Here is a 14817-nt window from a genome sequence, read left to right as displayed (position 1 = left end):
TCTTTTCCCACGTATGCGTCTCAGCAACCAGAAAGCATTCAAGGCCAGGGTGAGTCTTCGGGTGTTTCTAAATTCATATTTTCAGCCGGTGCTTCGGCGTCAGTGTTCACCATCAGTCATTTCTGCCTGCATCTACAAACCGTATCGGTTTATCCGTAGCTCCCTCCCTCCTGTCTTGTCTTTATGTTTCCGCTCGGTTTGGGAGATAATCATTAGAAGCAATGGTTGCCACATGGATTAGCCAGCCTTCAGACATTAATGGTTGCCTTGTCAGCCATGCAGATAAGGACTCACATACCGTGACCTGAACGCTCACAAGTCAAGAGTGTGGGGTGAACACAACAGATGGGATGCAGAGGAGAAAAACTGTATTTTATTTCCACTTGATAAAGATCCTATAAAAAAAAATAAAAAAAAGAGTAAAGAATGCCAAGGAATGCTCACATCGTGTTCCCCTCCAGTTAAATAATCACAAAATAAATAAATCAGTACAGTGCAGACAAAACAGGCGTTAAGTAATTGAACATTTTCTTTGTTGTGTTCTCTAGTGTTTAATGATAAACAGGACATATTAGGTCAGCCATTTGTCTGCATCTACACTTGCTTATTAGCTGGGAAAGTCATGTTTATATTTGCCGTTCAGCTCCTGTTTGGCACAGAAATAAGATAAATATTGCATCCTGTGCCACATCAAACACATACAGTTCACTCCTCTCAAATGAAGTACACAATCTCAGTTCTTTGTCAGTGTTAGTGCCTTATTTCTACGATTTCCTAGTGAGAGTCTTCACCTTCAGGAGAGAATGCCTGTCTTTTGCCAGTGCTGCATTTTGTCCTTTTTCCCAATACACCTGGTCTCACGCCATGATTGGAAGGAAATGGGTGGCCGTGTTTTTCCTGCGCGTTCGCTTCCCTCGCACGGGCCTCCCGTGGATGTTGAGACCCACAAACATCTGCCGCTTCTTGTTCTTCCACTCGGCTGACGCGTATGTGTTGTAGCCGTTTTCCTCGATGCGCTCCTTCAGGGTGCAGTCAATGCCAAACTCCCTCTAGAAAAATCATGAAGGCACCATGTGTCAATTTTAGATTCCTCGTGTAAGACGGTTTTATGTGAAAATCTATAAGGCTTGTCCATGCAATTACTCTCTCGTCTACAGTTGAACACCACTAATGTTGACAATTCGGAACATTTCTGAGGAAAATACACCCCTAAATCCCAAACTTTGAACTGTCGTTAAGCAGGACAATAAATAATTAATTTCAGAACTCAACACTTATTTTTAAAGGAGTCACCTCTACATTGCTTTTTAAAAGAAGAACACGAGAAGAGACGAGTAAGCCAACTTTCATTCTTGTCTCAGTAAGAATGTAAAAAAAAAAAAAAAAGACAAGTTACCTTTGCATTACACCTTCATCATTATTACTAAATATTTTAATAATCAAGCATTCTCCTGATTATCCCATCGATTATTCAAGTAACTGCATTAACATTGATTTTGCAATGTTAAACATCATAACCAAAATAAAATGTGCACGTAAGATGCAGGTATTATTTTTGGTCACGGGGTTCATCATCATCTTCTTAACAGAAGTATGCAAGACTTTGAATGTGTGTGGCTTTAAAAGGCGGGGCCTGGCCTAGTGAGTGACATGTGCATCGGCGAATGGAAGTTGTTGGCTGTTAGCTCAGGTTTAGGCTTGTGTCCATAGCAACTCGTGCATGAACGTATTACATGCTTCTTTCTTGCCAATAATACAAATGAAAGTGCACCGACGACTGCGGTGATTGTTTGTGGGGGCATTACAATATATTGTAATTAGTGTGGTAGGCTATATTACCATAAATTATCGAATATCTACAGTACCTTGTTTTGGCGATTGTAGACCTGCTGTTATACGGTATGCAAGTTCTCTTTTGCAGTAGAAAAATTGGGCTTTGTTTTCTACTTTTTTAAGTTTGAGAGGGGCCCTAAGTTTGGGCATTCTCTGACTTTTATAGACTCTTTCCTCCTGGCTTGCCGCCATTGCGTCAATTTATTTCTACGAGGAGTGGCGTGTGGGTCTGCAGTAACATTAGTCCGCGTGGAAAAAGGATCCCTGTGACGCTTTGCAGCCAAGTTATTTAGTGATTGTTTTACAAAATGAAGACTGAGAATTTAATATTTAAAATGTCTAATTTGTTTTTGCACTCGTAGCTATGACTTTTAAGAATTATGTTAAAATGTTGCTCCCAAAAAGGTTTTCTTACGGACATAGTCAGGGAATGAGCCCATGCTGTCTGCATGGAAGTCAAGCCACATACTATACTGACTCGCCATATTGCCAGTGAGAAAACGGTTTAAAATCTGATTGCGTTTGACCTTGGAGTTCGCTTTAGATGTGATCCAATCCAATTTGAAACTCTCTTGAGTTTCCTGTATGCAGACTTGACAAAATACAACTGCAGGGAATTGACAGATAAGATCTTTTGTCGTTGTTGATAATGTCAGGATGATGTGTCTAAAAGGATCAAATGGGACCTCTAACCCGCATACTCACCGCTCCGTACAGCTCTCCCTTTCTGCTGATTGCCAGATAGTAGTTGCTGTTCAGCCCTTTGATAGCCACCACTCCCACGTCCACCGATGTAATTTCCAGAATACCTGCAATACAGCAACAAGAGCATTTTATTCACATGTGTCCCCGTTCAGAATGCTGCCATGGAAACATATGGAAATTCGCTTTCCGGTCCGCAAAGACAAACCTCAGATGGCAAAGGATGTAAATGTTGTCAATGTTTTGCAGATAACAGGAGAGGACAATGCACATTGTCTGTCACCTGCGCCATATGAGCTTCTAATGAATCTTTTTTTCTTTCTGCATATCAACAAAACAAATGCTTGTATTTTAGAATTTCCTACACAATTGAAAATGGGATGGGATATTTAATGTTATATGCCTGTAAACAAAATTGACAACATTGTAACAGATTCCAGCTGCACAATTTGAAAATGAATAGGTGGACACCACTGAGAATCTCCAGCTTGTTTGATTCTGTTTGCGTGGTCAGGTTTCTAAGTCCCTATGCAAATAATTCAAGATTCTCAACGACTGTTAGTGGGGCTAATTTATACCCTAGGTATGTGGTCTTTCTACAAGAGGTCAGAGAGATATAACTTCCCAATGTGTCCTTTGACCACAACCACTACTTGTCTCATTCTCTGCTGGCAGTGTGTGTGTGTGTGTGAGCAGAGCCAGCAATGAGCATGTTGGGAGGACCCTGAGGGGATGAAAAATAAATGTGCAGAACATCAACAATTTTTGGGTAGGTTAACACCAGCTAGTAAAATGGGAACCTTGTGCTTAAAGACCCCGTGAAGTGAATTCAGAGATTTGTTGCTAAAGAGATTTTACATGATTAAATATAATTGCTAAAAACGTGCAAAGACTGAGAACTATTTAGTACTCAATTGTGTAATTTGCCATGCCACGTTAGCAACATCCAACACCTCCGTGCAGAATAGCGCAATAGTGGGGACAGTTATGATCTTGCACAGAGGACCCGAGCTGATAAAAGTTGGGTCGCACTGGTGTAAAGGGGTCCTTAGGTCAATGTGAAGACAGTGTTAACGGATTCTGGTTGAACTGGTGGTTTGTGGTTGGGCAGCAGGAAACAAACGCCAATCAATGTAATGTGCTCGGGAAGTGGCTGTCTGGAGTTCCCGTGATTTGTTTGATGTCGTGACTGCCTCCCTCACTTGACTAATTCCTTGAGCCGCTGCACCCTGCGTGTAGAGACACCCATCACGGTGAAGGGGACGACACCCTTTGATCAGCAACCACTCTTCTGTCTGATCACTGTTTGTATGGCTCCCGCTTCCACTCTAGGCCCTACTACACCCTGTTCCGGATCTGAGGCTGGAAGCTGTGTCCCAGAGTGGACAGTGGAGCACGCAGGTGTGTCCCAAAAGAACAATCCCTCCCTCAAAAGCAACGGTGGCTTCTCTCCTTGTCCGCGAGGTCGTGACTGTATCAGTTTCTAGTTCAAACGGTGGCACCTCAGGGCGATGAGGTCTGAAGCGGCAAGGCAGCAGTGGGGACTGTGACACAACGGCCATTGAAGATCTGAGAGGAGCTGGTTTCTGTGTGGAGATCAGGTGTCTGGGATGAAGTGAGGATGTAAGACAATCTATGGCCCGGTCTGGCTGCTCTGTAAACATGGGAGGGATGAAAAGCGAGAGAACAGAGGAGGACAGTGGAGCCATGACAGTGAGACTGGGGGTGGAGTGAGGATTAGAAAAGGCTGTAATGATCACTGATCAAAGTCGGCCACCGGAGGCAGGGGCGAGACAGCTTGTATATACACTGGCTCGCACGCACACGCATCCATGTGCTCATGTACGCTCGTGAGCACAGTTAGCAGGTGCGTATGTGCTCAACGTTGAGTACACCTGCAAAATTTGATGAGATTTAATAAAAGAGCTGTCGCTAGCTGCCTTTAATAGTTTGTGCACCTCGCGTAGCTAATGGGGGTGCTACACCAGTTGTGATAAATGCAATTTACCAATGCTAAATTCAACCACAATGCAGTATTTCATGTGTTAAAGTCAAGGGCATGCTTCAATTGGTTATGATACTGAACAGGGGATCCTCTGTTCAGGCGTTCCTTTCGGTGGTGACATATTTCGAATTTGTACGGAAGCCAGAACGTGCCGAGTCTACCACTACTGACCTTTGCCGACAAAGTATTAAAGTAAAAACTACTGTAAATATTTGTATTAAAAACACCACACACAAAAAAGAAATCTAATGAAAAACATTAAGCACATAAGCGTGCCTTCTTATGTCATGTAATGACGTATTCTTACACCACTATGCAAACTAGTTCCTTGATGTTCATCATAATGCTGAAACTATGGATGAAGAAACCGCCGTATGCAAGGACCCCCTGGAAACCAGTGGTTTATTCCTCCAGGCAATTCCAAATGGTTGCAACGACAATGGCCAATATTTGCGAAATTGCTCAGAAAGATTGATCTGCTTTACAATTGTATGATATGAATGTATTCTTCCCAGGCAAAAGCCAAATCGTATCCAGTTATTGTTATTATATTACATTATATATATTATATTGTTCGAATTTTCAATGTACAATGTCTTCGGGTTCTAACGCAGTTCCACTCTTGTGTCACACATGCTCTGGAAATGTCTTACACCAGGACCCTTAAATGGTATATTAAAAGTTGCTTAACAAAACAGTCCTGGTCCGTTAATAAGATCAGCTCAACTGAAACAGTTAACAGTTTTGGCAAAAATGTTAACTTTATGAAAATAAACAGGAAAAAAGTTATTGGAAATATATAGAAAAAGTAAATAAAACACCTGTGTTATGCGAACAAATAAATGGACACTGTATTCCAAATCTGAGCATTATAAATTTATAATATTGCTCCGTCTCCTGCATTGAATCCTATTCGATTGTGCACGTGTACAATGAAACAGCTGGTAAAGTGCATGTGAAATGTAGCAACGTAGCTCAGGTAACTTGTGGCTTGTTGGATATGCTCAACAGCTGCAAATGGTGCGTTGGTTGCGGAATGGAAGTGTTTTTCCAAAAGATACGAAGCGCCGAGTACTTTGCAGCTTGTTTTGCTATCCTTCTTCACCCTTTATTCATACTTTAAAATATATATTTTTAACCTTTAATCTTCACAGCTAGCACAAAATAACGTCTCACTGTCATGCTGAGGTGGAAGTCTGGATATGTTCTAATAGCCCTTAAAAAGTACCACACTGGGCGTGTTTACACAGAGGGGATATCAATCCTCTTCCTCATTTCAACGAAAAGATATACATCTCTCTCTTTCTCTTTTCCCAAACCTGCATAAGAGCTCCATCTGTTTTTCCCATGCAAAAAAGGCCACGGCTCTGATGAAAGAAGACGAATGTGTACAAAGAAAAATACACTTGCACACACTCAACATGTCCACAGGCATCTCAGTGCACACATGGCGCCGACACACTCCTTCACGCATATGCATGCTTTACATTTTAATACTCAGCCAGGGTGTATTTTAACCACATGCATATGCAGATAGGTACTTAGCAAAGAAGCTTGCTCTATATCCAACCTTAACACATGCTCCCAGCAGGTTAGAAAGCCATGTGGGACAGTTTTGTGCTGGCATCCTCATAAATCTGTGGCAGTCTGGATACTGGCTCTTTAAGAGACACTGAGCTGGGTGCACAGGCAGCACCCAAAACCAGCACGTTCACATCCATCACCTTAATAAATCTGCGAGAGGAACTGTCATATTTGAACTGTGTGACAAGTTTACCTGGCATTTCCATGCTCGTGATGGGCAAGGCTGTTCCACCACTCATAGAACAAAAACGGGATATTTTGTCACTTCAAGGGATCTGTGCGGGGTCTACAAAAGACATCAGACCTGGGATCATGTCTGGCCCCAGGGAGCAAAGACTGAAGCTGCTGTTGTGTGGTGTCCTTTACCGTGTGAACCTGATACAAGGGCACAAAATCCACACAGTGTCCCCGGACCCCCTCAGGATAGAGCTTTTTGATGGCAGCCTCATTGATGTGGAGGACACACGGCTTTGATGTGACCACAATGATCGGCCGTGCCATTCATGAACTTGTACCTCCATCTCGTCCCATTGGCTCATTTCCGCGGCCCTCCCCTTTGCAAAGGCCACGCTAACTCCCTCTGACTTTTGAAAAAGGTGACACATACACTCTTGAAAGTGAGAAGCTCTCGGGCGACAGAAGGATAAATCAGCTCCCGTATGCCCATAAAGTTTAAGGTGCATTTCCACACAACTAATATAACAGAGTCAGTCGCCTGTACACCATGCGTGTCAGTTTTACAACTTAAAAGAAACGTCTAACAAGTATGGCAGTAAAGGCATCAGTGTTTAATACGGCCGGTAAATAAAGTTGCTTCTGTCATGACCTTGTCAAAACAAAAATCTCCCCTGACGTTGTTGCTCCCTTTGATTGAAAGTGTGGTTTAGCATTCCCGGGGGAACATTAAAAGGTTCCACACGCACACTCAGGGTAGGGAGGGAGAAAACGGGAGGGGAAAAAAAGCATGTGAGGAGAAGATGTGAGCGGGTACTCGGCGAGCACATGTGTCGTTGTCGGCAGCTATAAGATCACACACACCCACTGGAGCATGTGAGTGGCCGGCAGTCATGATAGGCACACATGTAACTCAGCGAGAACGCTTATCGAGAATGACGATATGTGTAATTGCTTAACATTTTCTCCTGAAACCAAAAGACTCTGACTGGAGGATGTCATTTACTCAACTGGGAGACGCGGAGAGGCAGGAAGATTATAGAAGCATCATTGGAGCTAACATCCATATCCCCCCTCCTTGTTGCTCAGTGGTTGTTATCAGCGTTTACTCTGGGCTGTGAAGACTGCCTGATAAGGTCCCGGGTTATCTGCCTATGCTCCTTTTAAAGCCATCTGAGAGCTACCAACTCTTTGCTGTGTGTTTGGACAGGACAGATACCGTTGGATTCCTGGTTTGAAACTAAACCACCGGGAATGCTTCATCTTAGAATCGTCTCTTAGAATCTCCTAGACCGTTGAAAGAAACGAAGTCACTGAATGTCATTTTTTGGTCACATGCATACATACACAGTATTTCTAAAACTCTACAGTTTATTTTTCTTAATGTTCGATTCCTATGTTGGTTACTTACTGAGAGGGTCATCCTTGCTCTTCGTTCCGTTGACCCTTCCGTTCTTGTCGATCCTTAGGAAAAACTTCTGGAAAGAGAACAGCTTCCTTTTCCGTATGTCCCCTTGGAGATGGTTGTAACTGCGCACATGCCTACCCTGCGGTACCCCAGTCCGACCCGGGGGCCCCCCAGTGGCCCTGGGCTTGTAGACACCCTCGCTTTCTGAAATGTTCAGGGGAACCCTGTGGCTCCTCGGTATGGTTAGCCTCAGTCTGTCTCTCCTGAGCTGATGGCAGGCTGCTCCAGGAAGGGAGATGACAAGCGCTACCAGGGCTAGCAGGATAGGCAGAGACCACGAGGAAAACAGTGTGGCGGGCCTCAACCAGTGGCCGGTCCCAGAGCAAGAATGAGTCCCAAAGTCAGTCCTGGAGCAGGACAAGGCAGCCTTACTCCCTCCAGCAGCACATCTGATCATGGTAGTGTGCTCTGTGGAGGACTCGAGGCAGCCTCAGAGCTTGGGACATGCTGCTGGGGGCGCAGATAGGCTGGGAGGGCAGGGAGGGGAGCCCTCCACAGTCCGCGCCGGGTCAGATCTTTCTCCCTGGAAAATCCAAATTACGTAGCACCTGTATGAAATCCTCCGATTTCTTCTTTGTCTTATGTTTGATTTAAACAGCCGGTATTCCTCTGAGTTCTCTACTTTTTCATCGGAAAGTCTGCAGTCCAAATTTCAAGGAATCAGTTAAAGGGACAAAAGGGTTTACTTTAATGCGTGTTCTAGTAAGAAACCTGCTTCTTATCTTCTTGTTTCTCATTCAGTATACACTGCAAAAGTGTTCTCTTGGTTGCCGTCCTGTGGGTCCTACTTCCAGGCAGCTGCTTTAATTAGGCAAAAAAAGTTAATAGATATCCAGGTGGAAGACTTCCAGCCAGAGTCCACATGTGCAATCAAGCCTTGGTCGAGTTTGCTCTGAGAACACCCCAAAAAAAATGTAAGCGGATGTCAGATAATCCATTTGACTTGTATCAGTCTCTCCCTCCTCATCTTTGCGTGGTGTCTCTCTTGATGCCCCAAAAATGACTGCACACCGTCCGCACAGCACCGAGGCGCTCAAGGCACTGAGGCGGCGGTCTAGTGGGGCACACTTGAGACTTCCTCCTCCTCTTTGTCAAGCCTTTGATGTGTGCAATCCTGGTGCCAAGTCCTCACCTGAAGGCCGATCACTAAAAAAATGAGTGTTGCGCATAGCCGTGCGACTGTGAGTTACTTGAGCCCTCCCTCCCTCACAGATGGGAGCAAGCGGTCTCAGTGTGTGGGTATGTGTGTGTGTGTGTGTGTGTGTGCGTGCGTGTCTCCTTGCCCACATTCATGATAGTCTAACTTTTGAGACTGCGGGAGAAGTGATAGTGAGAAAAGATCTGCAAGGATCGGATTGGTGTTTGTATTAGTATTCTTTGGTCAGTTAAAAGAGTGCAAGTACGTTTCGTGGAACAGTTTTATCTGCATGCCATGCTTCGGCAATCATCATTAGATTGGTTCATGAATTCAATCATGAACTAACATAAAAACAAGAAAAGGTTGACGTGTCAACACTACATTGTTGTTTGTCGCTGTTAAAGGTATAGCATGCACTGAAATGTACAGTCGCAGATAGTTTATGCCAATGCCAATGTTAGATACCATCTAAATGCCTCTATTGTATCTCTCTCTCTTTTATTTTTTTTAATTTTTTTTAAAGGTGATTCAAACAAGAAAGCTTATGACCAGTTATTATATGTGTACCGATCAAATGTATCTAAAAAAATGTGGGCATGCCCAATGCTTTTTTTTTTAAAGGGAGGGGGGGGGGGGTGTAGCCGTAAGATTACACCATATAATACTCTTCTTTATCACGATTGAGACATTTTACAGTAACATTTTCGAGAAAGTCCTACCAGATGAATTAGGTTAAGTCAATATTGCTACTTGCAGTCGAGCAACTTGTTTATCACAGCCATCTGACCACTCTCTTGGCCTCAAGGCGCTTTATCTTTAATGCAATGAAGCTCCCCGGTTTCATTGATCCAGACATGTGACTTCCTCTCATAACTCATGAGCTACTTGTCAGGTCTTTTCAGGCATCTAATAAATATTTAGAATCAAAGCATTTAAGTCTAGAGTGGAGTGCAAAAAAATGTATCCGAGGTCATCAGCCAATTAAGAGGAGTGAGAAACTTGAAAATATCAGTCGTAAAAAAAATGGTAACTGATCAGCTATTAGAACAAGTACACCCCAAATTCCAATTCCGGTTTCCTCAGATACCACATAGGGCTTTCTCTTATTAATTTATTTTTTTTGGTCGATACCATTGTAAGTACAGTACATCTCTGCAGGGGAGCTAATGCTCCTTGCGCACTCTCTGACACTGCGAGCGCCACTGCCACCTACTGTAGTGGATGTGCAATTACACTTTATCCTAGTCCGGCAAAAAACATATTTCCTGGGAACACTTAACCCTCTCATTCCCCACGTCCACCCCTTAGGATTGGATAATTCGGTTTGAATAGGAGTCAAGAAAAAATGGTGGAAAGCTTTCACATAGAATGACATAAAGTGAAGTTGACACCTGTCATCTCGGCCGTGCTATGCTGGGTACAAGATTCAGTACAATTTTCTTTGAAGATGCAAGTAGGGAAAACCCAGTGCAAAAACACAACTCAATAATTGTTTGAATTGAATGTCAGTGAATGTTTGTTTACGTTTTCAGGGCATTGACCTTGCTGACATATATCAGTTGCAAACTGACATTTTTAACCCAAGCAGTGTGATAAACCGAACCTGTGCTGGCACTCTTATCTAATTTGCACTGATCCTCATGTCTTTAATGTCGACGTCTGGTCTGTTGCTCACTTTCCCGCCATTAAGTCCCACTTTTTACTGACCGCTTTAATGTCCATCAACGATCTACGGCCAGAGTGGCGGTCTGGTCTCAACTGTGCATGCCGTGTTTTTTATCTGGGATGCAAACAAAGCAATCTTATCAGCGCTTCCTTTGCAGTGTCCTTTCCTACTGTGATAACCACAGCCACTGTGGTGGAAGCGTAGCAGGCAAAATATTGATTTTGGTTGCAGCAAAAACCAAGAATCTTGTTTATCTTGAAATAAAATCAATGTATTTATTTCATTATGTTTTCACCTCACTTTGTCAAAATTATAACACATTATTAATACTACATTTTAGGAAAATGCTGTTGGGTTTTTTGATCAGAGACAGTAGGTCATGTCGTCTCAGGGTTGAAGGCCTTCCAAAGACGTTGACAGATTCACAAGCTTTGCAGGATTTCTCGAGGCCAAGGAGCAAATTCTTCTTCACATAAGCACACGTGTGTTATCCTCCTACAGGCAATATAAGTGAGATTTGCAGGTTCTGGAGATGGTCTCAACTCAGCTTCAACATTTAGTGTTTCTTTATAGACGGAGCACCCTCAGTCGCATTTCAAAGTTCCCAAAAATTGGCAATAAAAGATCTCCTGATCCAGGCCTACAGGCTGCTGCTCTTAAGTTATTGTCCAAAATATGATGATATAAAAAGGCAATGAAAAGTCGAATACCGGATATTTAAACATCAGTGTAGAGATTTGATTTGACAGCGTTCCAATTACAAGGAGGGTTACATTATGTGTTCAAGCGTCAGAATATTAAAGATATTCTTGATAATAATAGTAGGTCAGTGACTCTTTTGCACTCAATGCATAAATTATATTTTGGAACATTTTAAGAACAAGTCAAAATATTCTTCCAAACTCTATAAGTGCATCGATGCATACATATACAACCACCACAAGCTTTTCTTTTCTTTTTTTTACGATACTGTTTACCCTAGGTAGGTCAGAACAGTTCATACGTCAACCAAATTATTTTATAAGAATACAAATACATTGACATGAATCTTATAAAATATATACACAACAACCATCTGCAATATTATGAGCACTTTTACGATATAATAAGTAGGCTATAGTAAGTAGTACATAATATACAGTATTTTTGTAGAGTGTATGTTATATGTAGAGTAGTTTCAATTTTCATTACTTGTCAAATCAAGTAGAGATCACTTCTATGGTTGTTGTTGTTGGCCTTTATTTGACCAGGTTAAAAACTCATTGAGATTTAAAATCTATTTTGCAAGCATGACCTGGCCAGGTGGCAGCAGCATGTATAGTCCTGATTAAGGCTTAATCACTATGTTGTTACATACATTACGTTATCTGTGTTCAGAGCAGGTCTTCGCCATTTCCAGTTCATTCACATTTTGCATCTTTTTAAAATTTTTAAAAAGCTTAAAGAGCATTTGGCTAGATGGATTGCAAGTGGGAAAAAAATCTTGCTCGCGGGGAAATGAGGGATTGACTTCTGTGTGCTGAACACGGAGTACAACACCAGAGTTCAAGCGTGGAAATTCACCTTGTTCCAGTCGTGTGTCTCAGAGTCAACCCCAAAGTGTTAGCCCCTCCCCTGCGTACGCTATCATTAAGCAGATGTTTTGCGGGGAAAAGCCCCTTGCACCGTGCTTCTTCGACTCCCAATCCACATGTGGTCTGCAAGAGAATCAAACGCGCGAGTCGCAAACAAGCCAAGTGACCTATGGGAACCATGTGTGAGCGTACCCCGGGGCCCGCTCTGTGTGTGCCGGGTCACAGGAGGCTGAGGCTTTAATAAAGGAGCAGGTCTGGTACAGGGATGCCAGTCTGACCGCCTGGGGACATGCAACCTGATGGGGTCCAGATGAGAGCCACCACACTGGACCTTTCGCTCCAGAGATCCGGACGTCATGTGACTATTTAACAGAACACGCCCACCGTGGCAGGAAAGTAGCAGTGTCGCGTTAATGGACCACAATGACGACGGGGGATAAAACGAGCATTTATCCGTCAACTTTCCGCCCAAGAGCATTGACAGTCACTTTGATGAAAAGGACATGATATACATGCGCGAGGCGGACATGTTTGATGATATTACCTTTTGCCGATGAAGTGTCCCAACTCGGCGACGCTGCTCGTGGAATTACCCCCCTGCTTTCAAATCTGATCATACAAAGGCTTTACAAGTTTGTACAATCCGGATTTCTTTCCCCTTTGTGTGGTCAAAATGCCATCGAAGTTAGCAGTTTCACGCAAGTCTTGGCAGTGTTATTTAGGTATGTTAGCAACTTAGCATCTGCTAATTTGGCGCGTCATTTATGCCGTAAAAAGTCTTTCTGGTGTTGGTCAATTATAAAATTCAACTGTGTAATATTTATTAAACCGTAGCAGCACAAACGAACGAAACAGACCCCCCCCCCCCCATTTTGCATGTGGCAACGCATCTGCTGATTCATCCACCATGTACAAAAAGCAAATCATGTCTTTCGCCTTCATTTAATAACTATACAATCGAGCTCCATCTACACGACTAACTGATTCAGTAATTGACTCACCTGATATCTCAAATCCTCAGTCTTGTTGTTCACCCTTTTTATGGCTCCAGTGATCCATTGGCTACGCATTGGTTCCTCTTTTGGCAGCTTGGAGAATGCTCGATCCTTTTTTTTTGCCTCTTCTCGTTCTGGCAGCTGGTCCACAACAGCTGTAAATCATTGATAAAAGTGCGGTGTTTGCCGTTTAGTCAAACGCCCATTTTGGGACTCACGACGTCAACGTCCGGATCTAACCTGTGAAAGGCAACATGATGTCATATCCAGAGTAATGCCTGACAATACAAAAGAAAAGAAGTACTGTATTAGAAGAAGAAATAGAATAAGCTAGGCTAACTGTTAGCTTAGTAACTGGTTCCAAACGTTTCTTGCCATTTTTATTGTGGTGAATAAACTCGGTGACACATTATAGCAGGAAGGTGGAACTTATGGTTGCCCTGTGATTGGTTATATTGACTCTTTATCTTTCGTTGGGCACTTAAACTGTACCTTACGTTGAGCAGCTAGCTGCTGTCTTTCACCACTGGCTATGGCAACGCGTACCTCTCCGCATCATCTTGAGAAGTTTACCATTCTGCAGTGCTTTCTCAACGCTGCTGTTAGCTGTCAAACCGGTCGGCTAGTAACTGGTGGCCAACGCTAGCTACTCCTCTGCTAACAATTGCGCCTCAGAAGTAGAAAGCGGATGAGGACAAAATTAGGCAGATGGATGCAAATAGGTGTTTTTCAGATAATAGTTGTTTGCTCATTAGGTAGGTAGGACAATGGTTATGAATCATAAATAGGAGATACAAAAAGCTTATACTTTACCTTGGCCAGCGGTCTTATTTTATGCCGGTCATCATATGTAAATATTTAATGTGTCGCCGGCCGTTGTGTTATGTTGTTGGGGTGTCTGGTAACCTACAATACAAGGTTGCAGTTTCCTGCTTTACAATGATCAATGGATGTTTGTCACGTTATCTGGACAGGCTTACATCATGGCGCGCTGCTGAGTGTCAGCTTCCACAGGACAAAGGAATTTACTTACAGGTCACACACCGGATCAAGTCATCAGCGCTTGCTTGGCCTTACTCGGGCTTGCGCAGCATCTCGGTCTATCTATCGATGACATCCTGATTTACACAGTATTATTACAAAGTCTGCAAATAGACACATTACTAAAGACATGCGTTTTATTTCAATACCACAAATTTTAACACCTCAAGGCTTTCTGTTGTTGAATGAATATTACGCTTGTTCATTGTTACAACCATTTATCTATAACTTCCATATGTACGTATATACTATATATATATATCAACTTACCGGTACCTCATTAAACATCCTGTACACATTCTTCCTCTCAACATCCCTCGATTAGTCTAATCCTTCTTTTGGAATAAGTGTCACAAACAAGCCACAAAAACCCAAACAAAAAGCGCATTGCAATGTAATCCAATACTTGTTGAACAGAAGTCTCGCACGATGAGCTGATGTCATTTTATAGAGGCGTATTTTTCCTAATAATTTCAAATAGCGTATGCTGGAAAATGTCTAGCTTTTAGTCCAGTTTCTACATGTTCCTCTACATTATTTGACCTCTTTTGACATCTTTCCATGGTTTGTTGTAAATCTGCCCAAATCGCTTGCACTAAATGGACGTTTCTATCTAAGTTACTGTTTTATGTAAACC

At 42.8% G+C, this 14817-nt stretch overlaps 1 protein-coding gene across 1 annotated transcript; it reads right to left on the bottom strand.

Annotated features, from left to right (window-relative positions):
• Positions 1-455: 455 nt before the first annotated feature.
• On the bottom strand, positions 456-8163 carry LOC147173563 (fibroblast growth factor 10-like). Its single transcript, XM_086076381.1, has 3 exons — positions 7710-8163; positions 2539-2642; positions 456-1049 (listed from the first exon to the last, which is right to left on the bottom strand). The coding sequence occupies exons 1-3, from the start codon at positions 8161-8163 to the stop codon at positions 858-860; spliced, it is 750 nt and encodes a 249-aa protein (XP_085932507.1). The 3' UTR covers positions 456-857.
• Positions 8164-14817: the final 6654 nt, after the last annotated feature.

Source organism: Leptonotus elevatus, chromosome 5 (genome assembly GCF_054856555.1).
Source record: "Leptonotus elevatus isolate MCC_2025b chromosome 5, RoL_Lele_1.0, whole genome shotgun sequence".
In the NCBI taxonomy this organism is placed as follows: Eukaryota; Metazoa; Chordata; class Actinopteri; order Syngnathiformes; family Syngnathidae; genus Leptonotus; species Leptonotus elevatus.
This window is presented reverse-complemented; position numbering and strand designations above follow the sequence as displayed.